This window comes from Podarcis tiliguerta (genome assembly GCF_965153285.1).
Source record: "Podarcis tiliguerta genome assembly, chromosome: 2".
Lineage (NCBI taxonomy): Eukaryota > Metazoa > Chordata > Lepidosauria > Squamata > Lacertidae > Podarcis > Podarcis tiliguerta.
The window spans coordinates 12,835,366-12,859,285 of NC_139535.1; the positions used below are offsets into that span (position 1 = coordinate 12,835,366).

A 23,920-nucleotide genomic window follows, 5' to 3' on the forward strand; every position below is an offset into this window, starting at 1 on the left:
GCCGGTCTAGAGTCCAGACGTAGGGCTGGGACGCTGAGACTTGTAAATGGAGACTATTCTTCAATAAAGACTTTGATACTGTACTATCGGCTAGCGTTGGTCCTTGGTGAGCTGGGACCCGGAGCCAGCCCTGACACCACCATTTAAATTTCCCACAATGACCCAGGGCAATGCTGTGGCAGGGGCAGCTGGGGAAATTCAAAACTAGGCCGATCACCAGACGTATTTGTTGCTGCTGTTTCTAAGGGGGTGCCCAGGGCGTGTACCAGTCAGCTCCTGGGGTATTGGCAGCTGCCCATGGGTGCCAAGTGGTGACAATAGACCTGTTCCGACCTAATACAGTGGTACCTTGGGTTACATACGCTTCAGGTTATACACACTTCAGGTTACAGACTCCGCTAACCCAGAAGAGGGGTTAAGAACTTTGCTTCAGGATGAGAACAGAAATCGTGCTCCGACGGCGCGGCAGCAGCAGGAGGCCCCATTAGCTAAAGTGGTGCTTCAGGTTAAGAACAGTTTCAGGTTAAGAACGGACCTTCGGAACGAATTAAGTACTTAACCCAAGGTACCACTGTATGTCGAAATGTCGCAACAGGACCGCAGACACACAAAAAACACATACAGCTCATGGTCAGTGATTCTATACTTCTAGTATTATTATTATTTTTTTGCATCAGTCCACAAAAAGTTCTGCCCATGGGCAAATGGGCACCAGCTCCAACTTTCCATGAGCTCTTTCCTCCACGAAAAGATTGGCGTGCCGGTGTGGCAACAGAGCCAGACTTAGAGTGGTGTGGGCCGTTTCCCCACAAAGGCCGAAGAGCCAAGGGGGTGCAAAACTGAGAAGATCCATAATTGAGAAGATCCACTTGGGGGCGCCACATTTTGGCCTCACGCAGGGTGCCATATTATGAAAGATTTCCCAAGTCCGCCCCTTGGTGGCAAGTCCACAGCCTCGCCAGCATTGATGTTAACGTCAGGCCAATCCATCTCTCCTGCTTTTGGGCTGCATACATCCTAAACAGTCCGCCGGAGGAGGTCTAGGAAGAAGGAGGTCTTTGTCTTTGGTTCCTGCTATCCTAGACGGGCCTCCTCTCCAAAGAACGAAAGGCAAATATGGCTGGTTTACACAGGCCCGTTGGGTTGGTGTCTGTCAGGCTGTGACAAGGTTTGGTAAAGGAGGGATCGGAGAAATCTGGGGTACGAGTCCTTCTCCATCAGGCCGTATATGCGCCGCTGAGCCTGTTCAAAGCACGAACGAGTGGGTAGCAAAATGTTCCGATTTGTGATGTCTCTGGTCTGGCAGTCAAGGTTCACCTGCAAACATGAGATGGAAGTGGTCAGGTGACATGCCAGGAAATGGCTGTTGCTACAGCGATTTAAACAACTGCTAGCACACAGGGAAGCAGGCAGAGGGCCTTCTTGGTAGTGGCGCCCACCCTGTGGAATGCCCTCCCATCAGATGTCAAGGAAATAAACAACTACCTGACTTTTAGAAGACATCTGAAGGCAGCCCTGTTTAAAGGTAAAGGGACCCTTGACCATTAGGTCCAGTTGTGGCCGACTCGGGTTGTGGCGCTCATCTCGCTTTATTGGCCGAGGGAGCCGGCGTACAGCTTCCGGGTCATGTGGCCAGCATGACTAAGCCGCTTCTGGCGAACCAGAGCAGTGCACGGAAACGCCGTTTACCTTCCCTCTGGAGCGGTACCTATTTATCTACTTGGACTCTGACGAGCTTTCAAACTGCTAGGTTAGCAGGAGCAGGGACCGAGCAATGGCAGCTCACCCCGTCATGGGGATTCGAACCACCGACCTTCTGATCGGCAAGTCCTAGGCTCTGTGGTTTAACCCACAGCGCCACCCACGTCCCAGCCCTGTTTAGGGAAGTATTTAATGTTTGGTGTTCTATTGTGCTTTTAATATTCTGTTGGGAGCCACCCAAAGTGGCTTGGGGAACCCAGCCAGATGGGCAGGGTGATGATAATAATAATAATAATAATAATAATAATAATAATAATAATAGCTGCAGGGGAGAATTGGAGCACTGAAAACAGGCCTCTGTGGGTCGGGATGGAGAGGCATGGCCAAAAAGGTAGCGTCAAGCAGGGAGTTGGGAAAAATAAAAATAAATTACTAATTCCGGATTAACACGTAGAGCAGAGGTGGAGAACTGGCAGGGAGATGATTTGGTGACTCGGTTAACATCCAACACCATACAGTCAAAGCACATGTCTTCCCCGCCCCCCAGGATGATGATGATATGTTCATATTCCACCTCAAGGTGGTGTACACCTTCTCCTCCTCTTCAATTTTCCCCACAACGACCGTGTGAGGTAGGAGAGATAGTGACTGGCCCAAGGTCACTCAGTAGGCTTCTTGGGTGAGTGGAGATTCAAACCCTGGTCTCCCAGGTCCTAGTCCAGGACTTTACCCACAAGTGTAGGGCCGGCGCACCTATGAGGCAAGGTGAGGCGGTCGCCTCAGGCGACAGAGTTCTGCAGCACAGCAGATCCTGATGTCAATCTTTCTCCCCCACTCTTTTGAGAGCCAGTGTGGTGTAGTGGTTAAGAGCGGTAGTCTCGTAATCTGGTGAACCGGGTTCGCGTCCCCGCTCCTCCACATGCAGCTGCTGGGTGACCTTGGGCCAGTCACACTTCTCTCAGCCCCACTCACCTCACAGAGTGTTTGTTGTGGGGGAGGAAGGGAAAGGAGAATGTGAGCCGCTTTGAGACTCCTTTGGGTAGTGATAAAGCGGGATATCAAATCCAAACTCTTCTTCTTCTACTCTTCTTTACCCACAACATCACAGTGTAGGGCCGGCGCACCTATGAGGCAAGGTGAGGCGGCCGCCTCAGGCGACAGAGTTCTGCAGCACAGCAGATCCTGATGTCAATCTTTCTCCCCCACTCTTGTTCCTGATGCAGAACTTCCCTGACCCTTTCTTCCCTGGTGCAGAGGTGTGTGTGTGTGCGTGCGTGCGCCATTTCAAGGTCTGCTTCAGACAGCGAAATGTCTTGGGCCAACCCCTGATGAAGAAAACCTCACCCATCCCTCTGCATCCGCCTCAGAAAAGAAGACCAGCTCATTCAAAAGGCATTTTGGGTGAGGATAGTTTTGGAAGCGTGCTTATCGAGTCCAGTTTTCTTACCTCTTTGGGGGCGTGGATGGTGACGTATTGGTCATAGATCTTCTTGGCGCTGTCCTGGAGTTTGTCGCAGCCTCGCAGCTTCCGGTAGTCTTCGCACGCTAGCCAGAAGTCCAGGTTTTCTTCGCTGAACTCTGACTTGAGGAAAGCATGAAAGACAGACCGTCCATCTGCGGGGAAGAGGGATGGAGGAGTCAGGGGTTTCCCCTCAAGGAATCCAAATTATTTTATTGGAATAAATGGTGCAAATGCTTTAGCTGAGATTCCGGCATTGCAGGAGGCTGGACTGGATTACCCCTTAGGTTCCCTTCCAGCTCTACAATTCTACGATTCTATGAAATTTCTGTACATACTGTATTTTTCGCTCTATAAGACACACTTTTTCCCTCCTAAAAAGTAAGGGGAAATGTGTGTGCATCTTATGGAGCGAATGCAGGCTGCGTTGCTTTCGCTGAAGTCAGAACAGCAAGAGGGATTGCTGTGCGGCAATCCCTCTTCCTGTTCTGGCTTCAGGGATAGCCGTGCAAAGCCTCTTCAACAACATTTGATTCAGAATTTTTCTTCTTCTTGTTTTCCTGCTCTAAAAACTAGGTGCGTCTTATGGTCTGGTGCGTCTTATAGAGCGAAAAATACAGTGATCGTTTTCTGCTTCAGATTTCCAGCTCTTGTTTCTTGGAAAGGGAAAGTGGGAGGGATGGTATTTCTATGTGGATAAAGGGTAGTAGGCAAATGTAATTAATAATAATAATATTAATTAAATAATAATAATATTATTAAATAATAATAATAATAATATAACATAATATGCTGTGGCAGCTTTTCTAAAGACGTCTATCTTGACAACTAGAACCGCACAGTTGAACAGATGCCAGCGGACATCTACTCCAACCTTTTGCAACGTGAGAAATGCAGCTAAAGCGTTGCTGCTGTCCTTGTGGCAGTAAGAGGTTAAAAAGTGGCCCCAAATCCAGATACATAAGAACATTTTTACGTGTTTTCCTGGACGCAGGTAAAGAATGGAACTGTATGCAGGCCAATGGGGAGAGGGCTGTTTTGTTTTAATGCAACACACCCCAAGACTCTCTATTATTCCCTGTTAGGGGACACGGGTAGCACTGTGGTCTAAACCACTGAGCCTCTTGGGCTTGCCGATCAGAAGGTCGGCGGTTCAAATCCCCGTGATGGGATGAGCTCCCATTGCTCGGTCCCTGCTCCTGCCAACCTAGCAGTTTGAAAGTACACCAGTGCAAGTAGATAAATAGATACTGCTGCGGCGGGAAGGTAAACAGCGTTTCCATGCGCTCTGGTTTCTGTCATGGTGTTCCATTGCGTCAGAAGTGGTTTAGTCACGCTGGCAACATGACCTGGAAAGCTGTCTGTGGACAAATGCCGGCTCCCTCGGCCTGAAAAGCGAGATGAGCGCAGCAACCCCATAGTCGCCTTTGACTGGACTTAACCATCCAGAGGACATTTACCTTTTTTAATTTGCTGCACTCAAGCTCCTAGCAATAAAAAAGCTAACTTGGAGCACAGCTGGGTTGATTTAGCTGCAACCAGATGAATGTCAAGTTCTCCAGCCACGTAATGTGTGCAAAGATACATCTAAAATGCATTTATTATTATTAATGATAATAGTTTGATTTATTACCTGCCCTTCACCCTAAGGTCCCAGTGCAGGCCACAATGATTTAAAATGCATCTTGAAACAAAAAATGCAATTTAAAACATCAGTGAAAGCAACATTTAGAAAAGCATTATATTAGGGGGAAATTGCACGCAGGCCTGCGTATATTAGAAATTCACTGATGAATTGTCAGGACTTCAAAAAAATAATAATCACAAACTGATGCGGAAATGTGGGGGAAATGAATGTAAGATGGGGAGGGGGGAGATGAGGATATGAGAGGAATTGAAATTGACAGAGTCACCCATTCCTACGCAAAACAAACTCAGTGGCACTTGCGAGCACCCCTTTTAGGGGTTCTGAACGGCACGCTTACATGGATGAAGGAGTAACTTTTCCAGAGATTCAGCCCATTCTTGAGCCTCCTCAGGAGTCGGCCTATAAGAGAGAAAGTGTCTTAGCAACTTGGAACCGGCTGCAGATATTGAGTCCTGCCCTCTGAGCCCAGGAGCAATTTGGCCAGAGTTGCAGAAGCATAGCTGTCAACTTACAGATTTGAAAATAAGGGACCAGCAGCCTCGAAAATAAGGGATCAGCAGCCAAAATAAGGGATTTTAGTCAACCAGCTGAAATAGGAAGCTAAAAGGGAGCAGATAATTTGGGAGAGCGGCGCCAGTTTTTAGCCCTTCGTTTCCAGAGGTTGCTGCTCAAGACACCAGCTGATGAAACACTGCAATTAAATAACTACAAGCAGCAACCACTTTTCACGCAAAACGAAGTCCAAGCTATGAAGATGCTGCTGCAGTTCTGTATCTTTTCTCTCGTGCTCCATCTGCAGCTCTCAGTTCCATCAGGCAGGGCGGGAGGAAGAGAAGGTGGGGAAATAGCGCAGATCAGACCATCTATGCTAGTCTACCACTACAAATCTATGGGAGAAGCGCTTGCGGTCCTTCCTCCGCTTTCCCCCTCTATGGTTAGCCCTTGGAACACCTGTACACGCCTCCTCCTCCTCTCTCTGAACTGCTTTCTCTATGGTTGCCATCACTCTCCTCAGCAATTCATAGGCCATGCCAGGCTGCTCATCTCATCCGGGTCCTTCAGTGGCGCAGCCGCAGTATGACCTAGCGGGAGTGGCAGTGGCGGCGACGGGCAGAGGGGAGGCCCCAGGCAGAGATGCTCAGTTTGGCGGCCGCAAGGAGGATGGTGGCGGAAGAGCCCGAGGCTCCCGCCAGTCCCAGCAGGGAGGGGCTCCCGGGGGCCGAGGCTGGTGAGAGGGGAGGCCGGAGGGGGGCAGGCCGGGCAGCCAAGCAACACAGTTGGAGCCTCCCTCCTCCCTGGCCGGAAGGGAGGGAGGGAGAGAGAGGAGCTGCTTCCTTTGAAACCCGGGAAATTTAAGGGACATCATCAATAAGGGACAGCAGCGGGACACGGCACTGGGATAAGGGAGTTTCCCGCCAAATAAGGGACGGTTGACAGCTATGTGCATAAGGCCTCCCAGGTCCTACCCTGGACACTCTTCACAACATGGACTGAGGAAGCTGTGGCATTCATGATGTTGTTGGACTACAGATCCCATCTTGCCTCGCCACAGGTTGGTGGTAGTTGCACTAAAGGAACGCTGATATTCTTCTGTGAACTCCTGGGGCGCCTTTAGAGGGGAACTTCAGGGCACAGGTCCAGACTCCCAGTCAGCAAAATAACCAGGAATGACCCTAAATGCAGCAGAGCCGGCTTGCTGCATTGTGAGGCAAGCGAAGTAATGTGCATTGCTGTCTCAAGAGGGCCACTCCCCGTAAGATCATTAAGCCATGGGCCAGTTTTGATAACGGCACCACAGCTCAAATCTCCGTCTCTATCCGGCCAACCCATAACTCTACTAGACTCACTCGCAGAAATCAGGCAGATAATCGACAACATCGAGACGAACACACACTCCCTGCATCGCGGACCACTCTTAAAAGAGTTTTGGCCCCAGACCAGATCTAAATGGCCTATAGCTCTTCCTGGAAGAAGAGGTTAAGTGGACGGGTTAACAAGAAGGATTAAAAATTAAAAACGAAGAACAATGTGATTCATTGCTGGCTTATTACAAATGTATTTTCCCCATTACCAATGCATCTCCTCCCCACGTCCCTCCACCTCTTGATTTAAAAAATGCCTTCCTTTGCCATTTCTGTCCAGGTATTTAGTAGCAAGACTAAGTGCTTTCCATGGAATCACAGACTTGCAGGGTTACACCCTGTAATGCAGGACTGGTCATGTTGTGCAGATGCCTGATGATCGTCTTCCAAAGCAACTTCCCTATTCTGAACTTAAAAATGGAAAGCGTAATGCCGGTGGTCAACAAAAGAGGCTTAAAGATGCTCTCAAGACAAATCTAAAAAAATGTAGTATAAACACCAACAACTGGGAAACACTGGCCTGCGAGTGCTCCAGTTGGAGAACAGCCTTTACCAAAGGTGTCGTGGGCTTTGAAGGTGCTCAAACTCAGCACGAAAGGGAGGAGGAGGAGGAAGAAGAAGAAGAAGAAGAAGAAGAAGAAGAAGAAGAAGAAGAAGAAGAAGAAGAAGAAGAAGAAGTAGTTTGGACTTGATATCCCGCCTTTCACTCCCTTTAAGGAGTCTCAAAGCGGCTAACATTCTCCTTTCCCTTCCTCCCCCACAACAAACACTCTGAGAGGTGGGTGAGGCTGAGAGACTTCAGAGAAGTGTGTCTAGCCCAAGGTCACCCAGCAGCTGCATGTGGAGGAGCAGGAAATCGAACCCAGTTCACCAGATTACGAGTCTACTGCTCTTAACCACTACACCACACTGGGGAGAAATGTACTAAGAGGAAAGCACACTTGGCAAACCCTCACCGCAATCAACTCCTACCCGGAAACCTATGTCCCCAGTGTGGAAGGATGTGTGGATCCAGAATTGGCCTCCACAGTCACTTACGGACTCAGTGTTAAAACTAAATTCATAGAAAAAATCTTACTCTGCTACGAGCACTGGTGATGCAGTGGTGTACACCTGGGGCAGCAGGCTAGTCTAGGGGGACGGGCTAGTATGCACAGCTCTGTCCTGCAACAGAGGGGAGTAGTCCAGGGAGGGGCTTATGAGAACAAGCCAGGGCTGCAACTACTGCCCTGGCCCAATATCTCCCACATCTCTTCATCTAATGGTAGGGCCGGCCCTGACAGAGATACAGAATAATAACTGTATGGTCCAGTGAAGCCTCACCCCCCCCCCTCACAAACACACACACACACAGTTCTTGTTAGAATAAGAGAGATAAATTACCTTAGGGACTGAATTTCATTACCCCCTGAGCTCCATAACCTTAGGAAGTTTCTTTTATTTTTCCTCCTTTTGAAAAGAAAGAAAGAAAAAGTAAATCAAATGCAAAGAGGCAGCGGAAGCCAACCTTCAGATTGGTGTGGAACAGCTCTGTCTTGCAGGCCCTGTGGAAAGATGTCAAGTCCCGCAGGGCCCTAGTCTCTTGTGACACAGCGTTCCACCAGATCGGGGCCACAGCCGAAAAAGCCCTGGCTCTGCTTGACGCCAGCCTAACCTCCCTGTGGCCTGGGACCTCCAAGGCCACCATGGTTTCCCTTCTCCTAGATGGGCTACCTTCCCAGGTTGACGAACCCCATATGCCCCTCACTTCCCTCTACAGCACATGCAGAAACTGCCTTCTTGACCACTGGACCCACTATTGGGTCCCGTTTGCTCAATCCGCTGAAGCCCTAACTCATCAACGGTTTGAGGCCCATTGGCTGCCCTCACCTGGTTTAGCCGGCCAGATGAAATCTTGCGGGCTCAGGAATACAGTCGTACCTTGGTTCTTGAACGGAATCCGTTCCGGAAGTCTGTTCGACTTCTGAAAACGTTTGAAAACCAAGGCGCGGCTTCCGATTGGCTGCAGGAGCTTCCTGCACTCAATCGGAAGCCGCGGAAACTGTGACGGGTGTTCAGCTTCCAAAAAAACATTCGCAAACACTCATTTCCGGGTTTGTGGAGTTCAGGAGCTGAAACGTTCGAGTCGCAAGGCGTTTGAGAATCAAGGTATGACTGTAGTACAGCTACCCAGCAAGTCGAAGGAGGAGGTGAGATTTAAACCAGGACCTGGAAGATTATAGCTCTGCTTTTAGCTACTCAACTCACCGGCGGCGTTTTTGCCTCTGTTGTGCCTGGCAGTTGCTGTCACCTTCTGATCCCAGATCCGATTCCACACTCGACGCCAGAGACTGAAACACAGAAACAAGAGTTCGAGTTCTGTGATGCCCCAAGGGACTCAGGTGTCAAGGGTCCCACAACCGCTTCCAGAGGCCAGGGGATTTTATGCCGTCCCCTGCATTTCACTGAATTCAGGGCTAGTGTCACCTCAGTTTATGCACAGGGCCCTCTTTATATCTTGAGCTATAAAGCCAGACTGGTGACTGGGAGCGGCCGCCGAGACCATATAACACCGGTCCTGAAAGACCTACATTGGCTCCAAGTACGTTTCCGAGCACAATTCAAAGTGTTGGTGCTGACCTTTAAAGCCCTAAACGGCCTTGACCCAGTATATCTGAAGGAGCGTCTCCACCCCCATCGTTCTGCCCGGACACTGAGGTCCAGCGCCGAGGGCCTTCTGGTGGTTCCCTCGCTGCAAGAAGTGAGGTTACAGGGAACCAGGCAGAGGGCCTTCTCGGTAGTGGCACCCACCCTGTGGAATGCCCTCCAATCAGTTGTCAAGGAAATAAACAACTATCTGACTTTTAGAAGACATCTGAGAGCAGCCCTGTTTAGGGAAGTTTTTAATGTTAGAAGTTTTTATTCTGTTGTTAGTGTTCTGTTGGGAGTCGCCCAGAGTGGCTGGGGAAACCCAGCTACATGGGCGGGATATACATATCATGATTATTATTTAGGTTCTCAAAACATTTAAAGGGGGGGGGATGGGCCCCCAAGGTCATCCAAGACAATTCTCCTTAATATGTAAATGTTGTTACAGTGGTACCTCTGGTTAAGAACTTAATTCGTTCTGGAGGTCCCTTCTTAACCTGAAACTGTTCTTAACCTGAGGTACCACTTTAGCTAATGGGGCCTCCCGCTGCTGCCGTGCGATTTCTGTTCTCATCTTGAGGTAAAGTTTTTAACCCGAGGTACTACTTCCGGGTTAGCTGAGTCTGTAACCTGAAGCGTTTGAAACCCAAGGTTCCTCTGTATTGATTATTATTATTCAATCAGTGAGTCACTTAACTCACAAGAGGTTTCAAAGACCCATCCCCTCACAGTACTCTCAGCCACAGGAGTCAGTTAAGCTACAATGGCACCAGCAAACCTACTAGACAAAGGACTTTGCCTCTCAGATCCTTTGCATCACTTATTAGTCTCTGGTCCCCCTCTAGAGAACCCAGGAGTCCAGGCTCCCAGGCCCTTTGGCATAACCCTTCCTTGGTAATGAATTATCAGCTTTCTATTTAGCCTCGGGATGTGCTTTTCTGTCTCGCTCTCTCTTTTTTTCACTGCAGGAAATTCCAGAGATTAAAACCATTGGGAACAAAGACACTAAAATATTTATACAACCCAGCTAAAATAAAATAAAATCTGGGCTCGCAGTTTCTCCTGGAAGTGGTGTGCGGTGGCGGGTGAGTTTGTGGAAAGAAGAAAGATGGACGTTAAGCAACAAGTAAGAGGACCTTAAGGTCCATGAATAGTCATAGTTTAGAGGTCCCGGGCCCTAAGGAAGTCAGACTATCCTCCACCAGGGCCAGGGCCTTTTCAATGATGGCTCCGACCTGGTGGAATGCTCTGTCCCATGAGACTAGGGCCCTTCAGGATTTAACTTCCTTCCGCCGGGCCCATAAGACAGAGCTATTCCACCTGGCTTTTAATTTGAACTTAGTCTGATCTTTTATTCCCCTTCCTTCCTTCCCTCCCCCTCCCCTTTTTATGAAGATTACCCGCTCTGGGATCCCACAGCTAATTCTCCCTTGGTCTCCTCGCTGTCCCAAATGGGACTAATTTAGCCAGCTAGCCCTGTTGATCATCTAATGTTTATTGGATGGATTTCCCCCCTAAATTGATTTTTGAATTCTGAATTTATTGTTATTCACGTTTTATATTGCATTTTATGCTGTTTTTTGTTGCATCAATTAAGTGTTTTAAATTTGTTGTTAACCCCACTGAGCCCAGTTTCCTGAACTGGGAAGGACAGGGTATAAATAATTTTTGTTTATTATTATTATTAACAAAAGGGCAGTGCTGTGTGAGGAGGAGTAATGGCGGCCCACTGACTTTGTTGGACCCTCCGAAGAGATTCCTCAAGTGCTGCTTGGCTGCCGCAACTCTCCCTCTGAGGCGTCGCTCTTTCCTCAAAGACTTGGGGGACGGCAAGCTCCACCCGCTTCCTGTTTTCTCCACCACCTCGGCCTCCCCTGGGCACGGCACCCCCTTTTGGTCCAGGCGGCCCTCGCTGCGGGATCGCCACACCCCTCCGGGGTCTTGCAGTGGGATCTGGAGGCAGGTGGACACTTCTGCGCCCTCCAAGAGGATGCTGGGAGGGGAGGGCTTCTCCTGGCTGGTAGCCTCGTGGTCACCCCCGGACTCCGACTCCTCGAAGCTCTGGTGCCGCCTTCGGAGGGTGCTCCTGTGCCAAGGGAAAAAATCGCAGTCTACCAGGCAGCCTTCGGAGCCACATTTCTGGAGGGGGCTTAGCATCTGTGAGAGAGAGAGAGAGAGAAATTACGGCTATTTTGGTTTAAATGTCCAGTAGCCCAACTAAGGTAAAGGTAAAGGGACTCCTGACCACTAGGTCCAGTCGTGGCCGACTCTGGGGCTGTGGCGCTCATCTCGCTTTACTGGCCGAGGAAGCCGGCGTACAGCTTCCAGGTCATGTGGCCAGCATGACTAAGCCGCTTCTGGCGAACCAGAGCAGCGCACGGAAATGCCATTTACCTTCCCTCCGGAGCGGTACCTATTTATCTACTTGCATTTTAACATTTTTTCGAACTGCTAGGTTGGCAGGAGCAGGGACCGAGCATCGGGAGCTCACCCCGTTGCGGGGATTCAAACCGCCGACCTTCTGATCAGCGAGTCCTTGGCTCTGTGGTTTAACCCACAGCGCCACCCACGTCCCCTAGTAGCCCTACTACTAGCCTACAAACAGCTCAGCAGGCCTGCTTTTATAGGCAGCCGGCGGTCAACATTGAAACAACAACAACCCAGAGTTTCCTGCCTAAATTAACTGACGTGGACCTGAGTGAAAACTCTATACACGATACCCCTGGTGGCCAGGGTCAGAATTTCAATACATAACATAACCAGTCCTACAAACAGTGAGCTAGGGAAGAAAAGTTTGGAAGGAGAACGATGGAGAAAATTGAGGGGAAAGGGGAGAAGAACGAAGGATAGTAGAAGCAATTTCAGAGAATTCTATGGCATCATCATCATCATCTATTGAGTTTATATACCGCCCTATACCCAGGGGTCTCACAGTAGTTCACAGAATAAAATCAAGATACAAAACCTCAAAATACCTAATAAAAACCACAACCCATTAGCCCTCCCCATAAAATCATCATCATTATTTATTGAATTTAAATACCGCCCTATACCCAGGGGTCTCACAGAATAAAATCAAGATATAAAACCACAAAATACCTAATAAAAACAACCCAATAGCTCCGTCCCCATAAAAAAAAAAACACATTTTAAAAGGGCATAGGATGTCAATCGGATCAACCAAAGGCCTGGTTAAAAAGGAACATTTTTGCCTGGCGCCTAAAGGTGTATAAATGAAGGCAGCAGGTGATCTTCCCAGGGGATAGTGTCCCACAGACAGGGAGCCACTGCAGAGAAGGCCCCGTTCTCATGTTGCCACCCTCTGATGGGTCATGCAAATGCTTTATACAAAACATGAAAACAAGGAAAGTCTTAGACTTTGCAGAAAATAGGGGTGCCTTTAACCAGGAGCTAAAGGGATGACCAAGGCTGGGTTTTACACATCAATTTGAAAGAATCGTCCAAAGCATTGTCTGCACATTTTCTAATTCAGTATTTGTCAAGCTTCCTATCTCTAGAGAGCGGGTCTTCACATGAGTGTCTCTTATTTTTGCCACAGGGCCTCTGTGAACTCTGGAGGATGATGGGAAGTTCCTACAGAGTGCCGGGGGCACGTCAAGTCTTCACACTCTCTAGATTGCCAGGCTAATGGCCAGTCAGAAAAAGATGCAATTTTGAGCCACTCAAATTTTTCAGCCACCCAGGCTCTGAGCACCTTCCTCTTTTCACTTAAGCCACAATCCAGTGCCTGCTTTCCTGGGAGTAATCCCCGCTGGAATCTGTGGGGATTACTTTTGAGGAAATGCGCAGAGCATTGCGCTGTCAGGCAATGGCCTGCAGGGATCCCATCCATTTGCTCTCTCGCTGGGAATCTCTCCAAGGCAGATAATATCTGAGAGAAACTCATTAAAGAGTTATCTGGCCGGGTCTTGGCATCAATGATGGAAAGGCATGTGGGGATGAATTGTATTCCTCTTGGTCACGGGTAGACAACCTAAGGCCTGGGGGCCAGATCCGGCCCAACTGCCTTCTAAATCCAGCCCGTGGATGGTTCGGGAATCAGTGTGTTTTTACATGAGTAGAATGTGTCCTTTTATTTAAAATGCATCTCTGGGTTATTTGTGGGGCATAGGAATTCATTCATTTCCCCCTTCAAAATATAGTCTGGCTCCCCACAAGGTCTGGGGGACAGTGGATCGGCCCCCTGCTGAAAAGGTTTGCTGACCCCTGCTCTTGGTCCACCCATCCTTTATTACCATCGTTTCCCTTGTCGCGAATGCTTTCCAGAATATCACCTACGTCATAGGCAACCGTAATGAACAGCAACAGGGAAGGCTGGTCAGTTAAGCTAATTGGGGGTGGTCCCCTCCAAGCTCAGCTTGGGCTCCCACCTCCCTGCCTTCTTACAACCAGTCATGGGGGTGACAACAATCCCATGACTGCAATCCATAGATCAGGAATTCTAACAGCCACTGCCTGTCTGTTTTCTCCTCCTTCTTCAACTCAGGATTGCCCTTGCAGAACATAGCAGGGAGCAGGTGGAAGAGAACCCAACTATTCCTTGACTCCACCGACTGCCCAAACAGAACCAGTCACCAGAAGTTAGGCCGAGGAAAGCAGATAAGATCAAGGCCGACTGTGGAAGATGCTTCGTGGCCAAGCAGGCATTTGATCATTCCAAACCATCACTCCCTCCAATCTTCATCCAATCTAGTTTCTGGCCTGGTTTTTGCCCGTGAAACAACATTGGTTGTCCTGACAGATAACCAAGGCTAGGACAAGGACCTCAAGTCTTTAAGCAGGGGCCTCACCCAGATATCCTGTTTCCGGACCATTCGCCCTGATTTGCCAGCACAAAATTCACACAGAGGTTACAAGGCAATGCTTATTTTTTTGTTTGCGTGCAGGTTACATGACACTGAGCGATGTCATGGTTGCCTCACACTTTCAAGGGCATCTTCCCACACTTTTCTGTCCACAAAAATCCCGCCGTTCCAGTTTGTTTTGGAGGCGGGCAGGCAAACATTTTTTTAAAACTGCATTACGATGAGTCTGGCCATTGGTCCACCTAGCCTACACTGGCTGGCAGAGGCTCTTCAGAATTTCTAGCTGGGTCTCTCACAGCTTTTCCTGGAGATACCAGGGATTGAACCTAGAATCTTCCATATGCAAAGCCAGGTACTCTGCTAGTGAGCTATGTCCCTTCATTACTCCAAATGCTATAGCTTGAATTTGCTGGTATATGATGGAATCATACCAGCAAAACAGTGAAGGGACCAGCCAGACCATCTCTGTGGAGAGTTGAAGCCGGTTCTCAATACAATCCAAGTAACTTTATTGTACTAGTCATTGGAGGGACACGGGTGGCACTGTGGGTTAAACCACAGAGCCTAGGACTTGCCGATCAGAAGGTCGGCAGTTTGAATCCCCACGACGGGGTGAGCTCCCATTGCTCGGTCCCTGCTCCTGCCAACCCAGCAGTTCGAAAGCACGTCAAAGTGCAAGTAGATAAATAGGTACTGCTCCGGCGGGAAGGTAAACGGCGTTTCCGTGCGCTGCTCTGGTTCACCAGGAGCGGCTTAGTCATGCTGGCCACATGACCCGGTAGCTGGCTCCCTCAGCCTTGGTTGTGTTAAGCCTTTAGTAACCCTACACTTTGCAGAACGAGGCAGGGGACACAGCCTCTTTCAGACAGCCCGTTTATGGAGCATGCATTTGGATTTCAAAAGCCCCAAACCCACATTAATTGCACAACCTGATGATTATCAGCTTGTAGTCAGAGAGAGATAGGCTTTTTCCACTGGCAGCAGCAACACTGTGGAACGTCTTCCCTGCTGTTTAGGACATAGAAGTTTGGACAGGCACACCTCCCCCCCCCCCAATTTCCTGAACCTCTTGCATTTTATTGCTTTTAATGGCTGTTCTAACTCTTTTTATTGTTCGCTGTTTTTATGGGCTTATTTTATTGTACGTTTTAATGGCAGATCTTTTTCTTTTTTTATGTTCAGATGAAATTGCTTAACTGCGTATTTTCATTATGTGCGTTTATGTTATTTGCCAGTTTTTGTTCTTGTTTAAGTAAAAAAATTATAACACACACACACACACACACACACACACACACACACACACCCCTTCTACCTGTAAAACTGTAGAGATCTGCCACAGCTCTGGGGGTGCTTTTTGGGAGAGGTCCCATCTTGTCCCCTCTGCTTATGGCTGCAACTGCATCCTGTATTGTGGGCACAGCAGTCGAGCCAAATTGACATTTCTGGTGCTGTGCTTGCACCATGATGAATTCTCTCCTGCCAGCTCCCCTCTCAGTAACCAGCAGTGATGCATGGCATTGAGAAGCCGGAAGATCAACGCAGCCTCACCAGCAGTATCCCACCGGTGTCACCCCACTGGCTGCTACTATGCTTTTCTTACTGTTGAGGTGGCCAACAGTGTGAGTGTCTAAAAAATTCCCATTTGTCTGCCCTCTGCAGCCTTCCTGGGTGCACGAGAGAGAGCTCCCTCACCAAAACAAACTAAGTTCAAAACCCCACCCCTCACACAAGTAATAAAGAAACACTAAATCTAGACAGCATCTTAAAAAGTAGAGACATCACCTTGCCAACAAAGGTCCGTATCATAAAAGCTATGCTTTTCCCAGTAGTGATGCATGGAAGTGAAAGGTGGAGCATAAAGAAGGCTGATCGCTGAAGAATTGATGCTTTTGAATTATGGTGCTGGAGGAGACTCTTGAGAGTCCCATGGACTGCAAGAAGATCAAACCTCTCCATTCTTAAGGAAATCAGCCCTGAGTGCTCACTGGAAGGACAGATCGTGAAGCTGAGGCTCCAATACTTTGGCCACCTCATGAGAAGAGAAGCCTCCCTGGAAAAGACCCTGATGTTGGGAAAGATGGAGGGCACAAGGAGAAGAGGACGACAAAGGACGAGATGGTGGGACAGTGTTCTCGAAGCTACCAGCATCAGTTTGACCAAACTGCGGGAGGCAGTGGAAGACAGGAGTGCCTGGCATGCTCTGGTCCATGGAGTCACGAAGAGTCAGACACAACTAAACGACTAAACAACAACAACAAATTAATCCTCAAGTGCCCTGAGAAAGGGGAAATAGAAGCCACTTTCACAGGGAAATTGGATTCTTTCTGAGCGGTGCCCTGGGGACTTTAAAAGAGAGCAGCTTATAAAAACCAGATCAAATTAAAATGAAATCCAAAGTCTCCTTTCTTGCTTATGATGCCTCAGAGAATAGCTGCCAGATCATAAATGGGCATTATGGTTTGACTCGGTAGCAGGAAGCCGTATATGCTCGTGTCCTGGAGCCTCCATTTTGGCCAACTGAAGTCAGGAATGTTTTCCCGCCTCCTTTTAATCCTGTTGTTTGATTTCCATCATTCTTTAAGTGCAGCACGGACAGCCTCAGCTTGCGAGACATTTCAGATGTGGTGGACTGATTTAGTGGAAAGGAAACTTTTAAATGTCGATGGTACTCTTGGCCTCTCATACACCCTCAAACACAAACAAACATGCCCGCCTGCCCTGTGTTCAGTTCCTTCTGGAAGATTCTTTGGGTGAAAGATTTGCTCACCTTTCGGCTAGGGGACTAAGTATTGGCCCTGGTGGGAGGGCGGGAGAGAATTTTTACCTCAGGTCAAATTTTACCAGATTAACTGTTTGCAGTGTGTGTACAGTTGTACCTCGGCTCCCAAACGCCTTGGGAGTCAAATGTTCTGTCTCCTGAACGATCAAAAACCAGAAGTGAATGTTCCGGTTTTCAAACATTTTTTTGGAAGCTGAATGTTCCGCTATTGTTTCCAGCACGCCTGCGCAATCGGAAACCAATTGGTTTCCGAACGTTTCAGAATTCAAACAGATTTCCAGAATGGATTCCGTTCAACTTCCAAAGTACGACTGTATATGTACATTATTATCATTTTACTACAGTATTGTTATTATTTCCTTTTAGTACCACCTTTCACCATCAGGTCCCAAGGCAGGTGGCAGAGATATAAAATTCCATATTAAAAACAGTTAAAGCAAATTACGGACACAGAAATGGAATGTGTCCTGGAAAAAACCCCTCAAAAACCTAAGGCAGAGAGGTGTGTCTTCTTCAGCATAGAGTGGAAACGATATAAGGAAGGTGCCAGATGCAATTCTGTGGGGACGGAGTCCCACAATATTGGGGCCACCAACACCTGAACTGTTATGGGTGGGGGGACCACTAAGAGGGCCCCCTTGGACCAACAGCATCTGCTCTATAGGGAAGGATGGGTCTTTTAGATATTTAGGGCCCTATGTCATTTAGGGTATTAAACAATACTGTGACGGCAGAGGGAGGGTATTGGCCTAACCTCTGGTCACCTGTGTCATACTGAGACAGGCAGGAGAAGAGGTGAGTAGGAGGAGGAAGAGACGACACACTGGAAACACACTGGGTTGGCTCTGCTGGTGTGTATGCACCACGCTGACCTCATGGCTGCCTGACTCCTGTTCCCCATCCCTGTATACAGCAGCGACATGAGCAATGGGAGGTCAGGTGAATGACTGCCCACACAACCATATACTATTGCATGTGTGGGAAATACACACACGAGTGTGCGCACACACAGACAACATTGCTTCCAATAGGATGTCTGACACACACACACAAAAACACCTTGGGAGATACCAGACAACTGGTGGGAGATATCCACCAACTGAATGAAGAACCGTTTGTGAAATAAAACGGTTCTTGTGGCGCTGTGGTCTAAACGTACTGAGCCTAGGGCTTGCCGATCGGAAGGTCGGCAGTTCGAATCCCTGCGACGGGGTGAGCTCCCGTTGCTCAGTCCCTGCTCCTGCCAACCTAGCAGTTCAAAAGCACGTCAAAGTGCTAGTAGATAAATAGGTACCGCTCCGGCGGGAATGTAAACGGCGTTTCCGTGTGCTGCTCTGGTTTCTCCAGAAGTGGCTAAGTCATGCTGGCCATATGACCTGGAAGCTGTCTGCGGACAAACGCCGGCTTCCTCGGCCATTAAAGCGAGATGAGTGCCACAACCCCAGAGTCGTCCGCGACTGGACTTAACGGTCAGGGGTCCTTTACCTTTAACTATGCAACCTTTGGAAGACATCTAAAGACAGCCCTTTTTAGGTAAGGGTTTTTATAAAAAAATGCTTAATATTTTATTACGCTTTCCTATATGTTGGAAGCCACCCAGAGTGGCTGGGGCAACCCAGTCAGATGGGCGGGGTAATAATAATAATAATAATAATAATAATAATAATACATAACAACAACAACCACCAGGGGTTTTTTTCAGGGGGAACCTACAGGAATTGAGTTCCGGCACCTCTTTTTCTAGAAAAATAACACCAATAATAATAATAATAATAATAATAATAAATTAATAATAATAATAATAATAATAATAATAATAATAATAATATACTTCTTTCCTCTGCCCCCATTGCAACACCTGTGCCCCACAATCAGCTCCTGACTCTCAGGAGCAATTTTAAGGAGTCACATCGGGTGAGAGCCTAAGAAAATAAGATATAATGAATCCTGTTCCCGCAGCGTCCTGTTCTCACAAGCAGAACAGCAGCTCAACAGCTCCTCTCCATGCTTCTGCGGTTTCCAGCAACTGGTATTCGGAAACATATTGCCCCTGACAGTGAGAGGGGGAAGTCCCATTGCACAGGCAGACTTCCACTCAGGAAATGTTGGCTGTTGTTCCGTATTATTTACATATCCATTCGTTATATCTATTAGCTGCCTGATCGTGTAGATTCACTAGGTAATATAAATGCAAAACTAAATAAAAGAGTGTGTACACACACACACACACACATATAAAACAGCAGTTAATACAGTATACATCATCCATGTGAAAAGCCAAAAGCCAAATCCATGTGAAAAGCCAAACCAACACAAAAGAATAAAGGAATTGCCAACTTACAACAACTTAAGTTTCTACATCAGAAAAGATAAAAGTTGAAAAGTTAAAAAGCACCATCTCGCCCGCTATTACACAATAGAGGTAATGGTTTAAAATGACTGTACAGTGGTACCTCGGGTTAAGAACTTAATTCGTTCCGGAGGTCCGTTCTTAACCTGAAACAGTTCTTAACCTGAGGTACCACTTTAGCTAATGGGACCTCCCGCTGCTGCCACCGTGCGATTTCTGTTCTCAACCTGAGGTAAAGTTCTTAACCCGGGGTACTATTTCTGGGTTAGTGGAGTCTGTAACCTGAAGCGTCTGTAACCCGAGGTACAACTGTAATAAAAAAAAGTTATGCAAAAGCTAATGAAATGTCTGAGGAAAGTGTTACTTCCTGGTTTCGCCGCTTGCGCATGCACAGACGCTCAAAATGACGTAACGCGAATGCGCAGAAGTGACGAATCGCAACTCGCACATGCGCAGGTTGCATTCGCTTCAGGTTGGAATGGATCCTGTTCGCATCCAGATGTACCACTGTAACATGCAGCTTGGCTCACTTGCTTGAGTCGCCTGCACAGAGTCCTGCCCTATAGCCATCTGTCTGTGGTGCACCTGTTCGCAGCTTAGGGCACCCTGGTTTGCCAGGCACACGGCACACTGGTTTGCCACGTTTGGAGAACTTGGGTGGCGCACACACAGACGCCCTTCCCAAGCAGGTTAGGTTGGCAAATCCGTGGCTGGAAAGTAATCACTGGTTATAAACGGGTGTGCATTTCGTATCCCGCCGTGGCTTTTCCTCTTCCTCGTCCCCTCGCCTTTCTGGGACAAGCCAGCCTGCTGTCGCTACAGGGGAAGAAGAGTTAATGCGTGTGTGTACCCCACGGGACAGCAAAAGGTCAGGGACGGAGTTTCTGGCTTATATCTCTGCCGAGACGTAAATCATGCGCTTGCAGAAAAGTCGAAGCAGGGAAGGGAGAAGCCCAGCGCGGGTCCCCTACAAGCCTGCCTGCCCTCTCTCCTTCCCATAGCTGTCAACGTTTCCCTTTTTAAAAAGGGAAATTCCATTATTCCGAATAGGATTCCTCGCAAGAAAAGGGAAAAGTTGACAGCTATGCTCCTTCCCCGTCTTCGTCCCGTACACATGGGCACACAGCCCACTGCCAAACCGGCCCAGTCCTCTCTCCCCATCCCTAGAGGCCCCAAAGCCACTCATTTCGTCCATCCGTCCATCCACCCGAAAGGTCAAGGAATGTCCAGAACATCAACAACCACCGAAAGAAAAACCAAGGGGGCCATTTGAAGGGACTGCGAAAGAAGAGGCTTTTTCTTTGCAGCTAACCTGGGCATGGGCACGTCAGCTGGCTGCAACACAACAAGGATTTGGAGACGAGGAGGGTGAGGACTGAGAAAGGTGGGGAGAGGGAGAGAAACAGCCCCCACCACCCCCCAATTGCATACCCTTCAACATTTCTCCGATGAAAATAGGGACATCCTATTCCATAATTATAATAATGATATTAAATTTGTTCTTTATACCCCACCCATCTCGATGCCTCACCCACTCCGGGCAGCTTCAAACATATATAAAAACATAATAAAACATTAAACATGTGGGGTTTTTTGTGGGGGAAAAACACACTTCCCTATACAGGGCTGCCTTCAGATGTCTTTTTCTTTGCTTTCCTGCACTCCTTGATAATAAATGTGATAAATAACATACCCTCCAACATTTCTCTGATGAAAATGGGGACATCCTACTCCATAACAATAATTATAATTATAATAATTTTATGATTTATACTCCACCCATGTGACTGGGTTGCCCCAGTCGCTCTGGGCAGCTTCCAACAAACAAAAACATAATAAAACATTTTTTTAAAAATTCCCCATACAGGGCTGTCTTCAGATGCCTTCTAAAGGTTGCCTAGTTACTTATCTCTTTGGCTCAGGGGTTGCATAACTGCAAACCCTCCAACATTTCTCCAGTGAAAATAGGGACGTCCTAAGGAAAAGCGGGACATTCCAGGAAATCGGAAACCGGGACGGTTTCCAGAGCTGTCCCTGGAAAATAGGGATACTTGGAGGGTCTGCAATTTGTGGGGAGCAAGGATTGCACCCACAATCTATACCTTCTGGGAACAATAGTTTCAGGCAAGCTTTTTTTCTAGCTGGGCAGAAAGGTCTAGCTGGGCCATAGGTGTTCGTTTTTCCGGATTTGCAACTGGGTGCTACTATTCAAGGTGTTGCTGTTATTATATAAGGCACTTAATAACTTGAGAGCAGTTTACTTACAGGATCGCCTTGCCCAACCGACCGCTCCAGTTGGTGGGATTGGCACTACTGGAGGTGCCTACATAATATTTATCCATAAATTTCTGAACCGCCCTTCATCCGAAGTTCGTAGGGCAGTTTACAATATGAAAGCACAAAAATATGCAAGATGATAACAAACACAAATGCTAAGCCCCCCTCCCCAATAGTATCCGTTCTGCTTTTGTAAGTGTGGCAACGACTGGGCTTTGGAACTCCCTGCCACTTGATATTAAGCAGACAGCTTCGCCGTACACTTTCCGGCACCAGCTAAAAGCACTCCTGTTTGGACAAGTCCACCCAGAGGATTAGAAAGCTGAGGTAATTTTAATCCGCTTTAGTATTTTAAGTTTTGTACGTTTTAAAGTAAGGCTTCCTTTCCTTGTTTTATCTTTTCGTAAACCACTTTGAGGGTTGTTGGGGGTTTTTTTGGTGTGTTTTTTAAACAATCAAGTGGTGTATAAATTTTCTGGAATAAATAAATATTCTGGGGAGGGGGATACTGTTTTCATTGTATGTCTGCAAATCGCCTTAGCACATATATAAACTGTGAATAATAATAATAATAATAATAATAATAATAATAATAATAATAATTCTGGTGGCGGTTCTGCATTTCTGTTTGATGTAAAAGTATTACCTGATCTCAGTCTTTGAGAATAGGGAGAGGAAGATGACAATGTTGAGATGGAGGGAGGGAGGGATAGATTCAAAAATGGGGACAAGAACTGGGGACACAGAAATTTAAGAGGCAAATGCCAGAGGGGTAGCTAGATGTGTCTCTGACATCAATGGGTTTTTTAAAAAAAAAATTAAAAAAGAGTATTCAAAGTGCTACAGCTGCCATTCTAAACCAAATAGGATTTCCTTCTGAGTAAACGTGGCTAAGATTGTGCTGTTAACAGGATTTGCTGTGGCTCACGTATGGTCCACAATAAATCAGCTGCTTCTCAAAGTGCTGGAAGATTTCCACCCCCCGCTGCCCACTCCTAGGCAAAAAAGAATGAGGAAACAGATTCAATAAAGATAATCAAAGTGTACTGACACTGCGTGCCTGTCATATATTTACAAAACACACAAAGCATGCTCCCCCTTTCCAAAGAACCGTAGGGTGCTGCTATTCCCACCACCCTTAACAAAACTACAGTTCCCAGCCTGGGGGGTGGGTGGGGCAGGTTTTGCCTTAAATGTGCTGTGAAGACACAGCCTCCCTGTCCGTCTCTCTCTGTCTTATATGAAGAAGAGCGAGGCAACTGATTCCCTCCAGACAAAGTATACAGAGAGAAAGCAATTGATTGAATCAGGTGGAGAGAAAGAGGGCGAGAAGAAAAGGCAGAGAAATAAATAAACAGGCTGGCACTGGCTTTCCGGGTTTCCCCGCTCACCTTTCTGCCTCTCCCTCGTCTGCAGTCTTTTCCTCTTCCTTACTTTCTCTCTTCCCCACTCTTCCCCTCCTCTTCTGGGCCACAGGAGCAGCCAAACCTCCGCCAGCTAGTTCCTTTGCAGTTCTGAACAGCCGAGTGCTCAAGTCAGCTCCTCCCTCAATGCTCAATGGGAGTGGCAGAGTGCCTCTGTGTGTGTGTGTGTGTGTGTGTGTGTGTGTGACCCTGGGCCTTTGACAGCGCAAAAGTAAAGCGTGACATCACGAGGCACTCCCCAGAGATTTGCGGTGGCGGTGACTGAATGGGGCACAAGTGTGTCATCAGGCAACGGAAGTGTTGCAGAGTTAAACACCACCTGCGGCTCAAGCCTAGTCACTTTCTCCCAGTGCCTCTGGAGAACTTTGTGTATTAGGCCGGGGGGCGGGGATAACAAAATCTCCCCATCTTGGGGGGGAAAGCTGGGGCGACCAGATGCTATAGGAGTATAGCATCTAGATCAAGGGAAGTAATAGTGCCACTGTATTCTGCTCTGGTCAGACCTCACCTGGAGTACTGTGTCCAGTTCTGGGCACCACAGTTCAAGAAGGACCCTGACAAACTGGAACGTGTCCAGAGGAGGGCAACCAAAATGGTCAAAGGCCTGGAAACGATGCCTTATGAGGAACGGCTAAGGGAGCTGGGCATGTTTAGCCTGGAGAAGAGGAGGTTAAGGGGTGATAGGATAGCCATGTTCAAATATATAAAAGGGTGTCACATAGAGGAGGGAGAAAGGTTGTTTTCTGCTGCTCCAGAGAAGCGGACACGGAGCAATGGATCCAAACTACAAGAAAGAAGATTCCACCTAAACATTAGGAAGAACTTCCTGACAGTAAAAGCTGTTTGACAGTGGAATTTGCTGCCAAGGAGTGTGGTGGAGTCTCCTTCTTTGGAGGTCTTTAAGCAGAGGCTTGACAACCATATGTCAGGAGTGCTCTGATGGTGTTTCCTGCTTGGCAGGGG

The 23,920-nt window shown here is 47.9% G+C and overlaps 1 protein-coding gene across 1 annotated transcript; it reads right to left on the reverse strand.

The window, feature by feature from the left end:
• Positions 1 to 635: 635 nt before the first annotated feature.
• LOC310670761 (regulator of G-protein signaling 3-like) lies at positions 636 to 23,085 on the reverse strand. The gene is made up of 7 exons (XM_083426492.1): positions 22,925 to 23,085; positions 11,033 to 11,455; positions 8,918 to 9,000; positions 8,054 to 8,119; positions 5,146 to 5,207; positions 3,149 to 3,315; positions 636 to 1,317 (listed from the first exon to the last, which is right to left on the reverse strand). The coding sequence occupies exons 2-7, from the start codon at positions 11,453 to 11,455 to the stop codon at positions 1,126 to 1,128; spliced, it is 993 nt and encodes a 330-aa protein (XP_083282618.1). The 5' UTR covers positions 22,925 to 23,085; the 3' UTR covers positions 636 to 1,125.
• Between the last annotated feature and the right edge of the window lie 835 nt (positions 23,086 to 23,920).

What these genes read in the sequence shown, in the direction of transcription:
- LOC310670761 (XM_083426492.1), bottom strand. Translation starts at nt 11,455, where the DNA reads ATGCTAAGCCCCCTCCAGAAATGTGGCTCCGAAGGCTGCCTGGTAGAC. An exon ending in AATGAAATTCAGTCCCTAAG is followed by an intron (nt 5,208 to 8,053) that starts GTAATTTATCTC and finishes TCTCTCTTATAG; the next exon opens with GCCGACTCCTGAGGAGGCTC. An exon ending in AAAGTTACTCCTTCATCCAT is followed by an intron (nt 3,316 to 5,145) that starts GTAAGCGTGCCG and finishes TCTTCCCCGCAG; the next exon opens with ATGGACGGTCTGTCTTTCAT.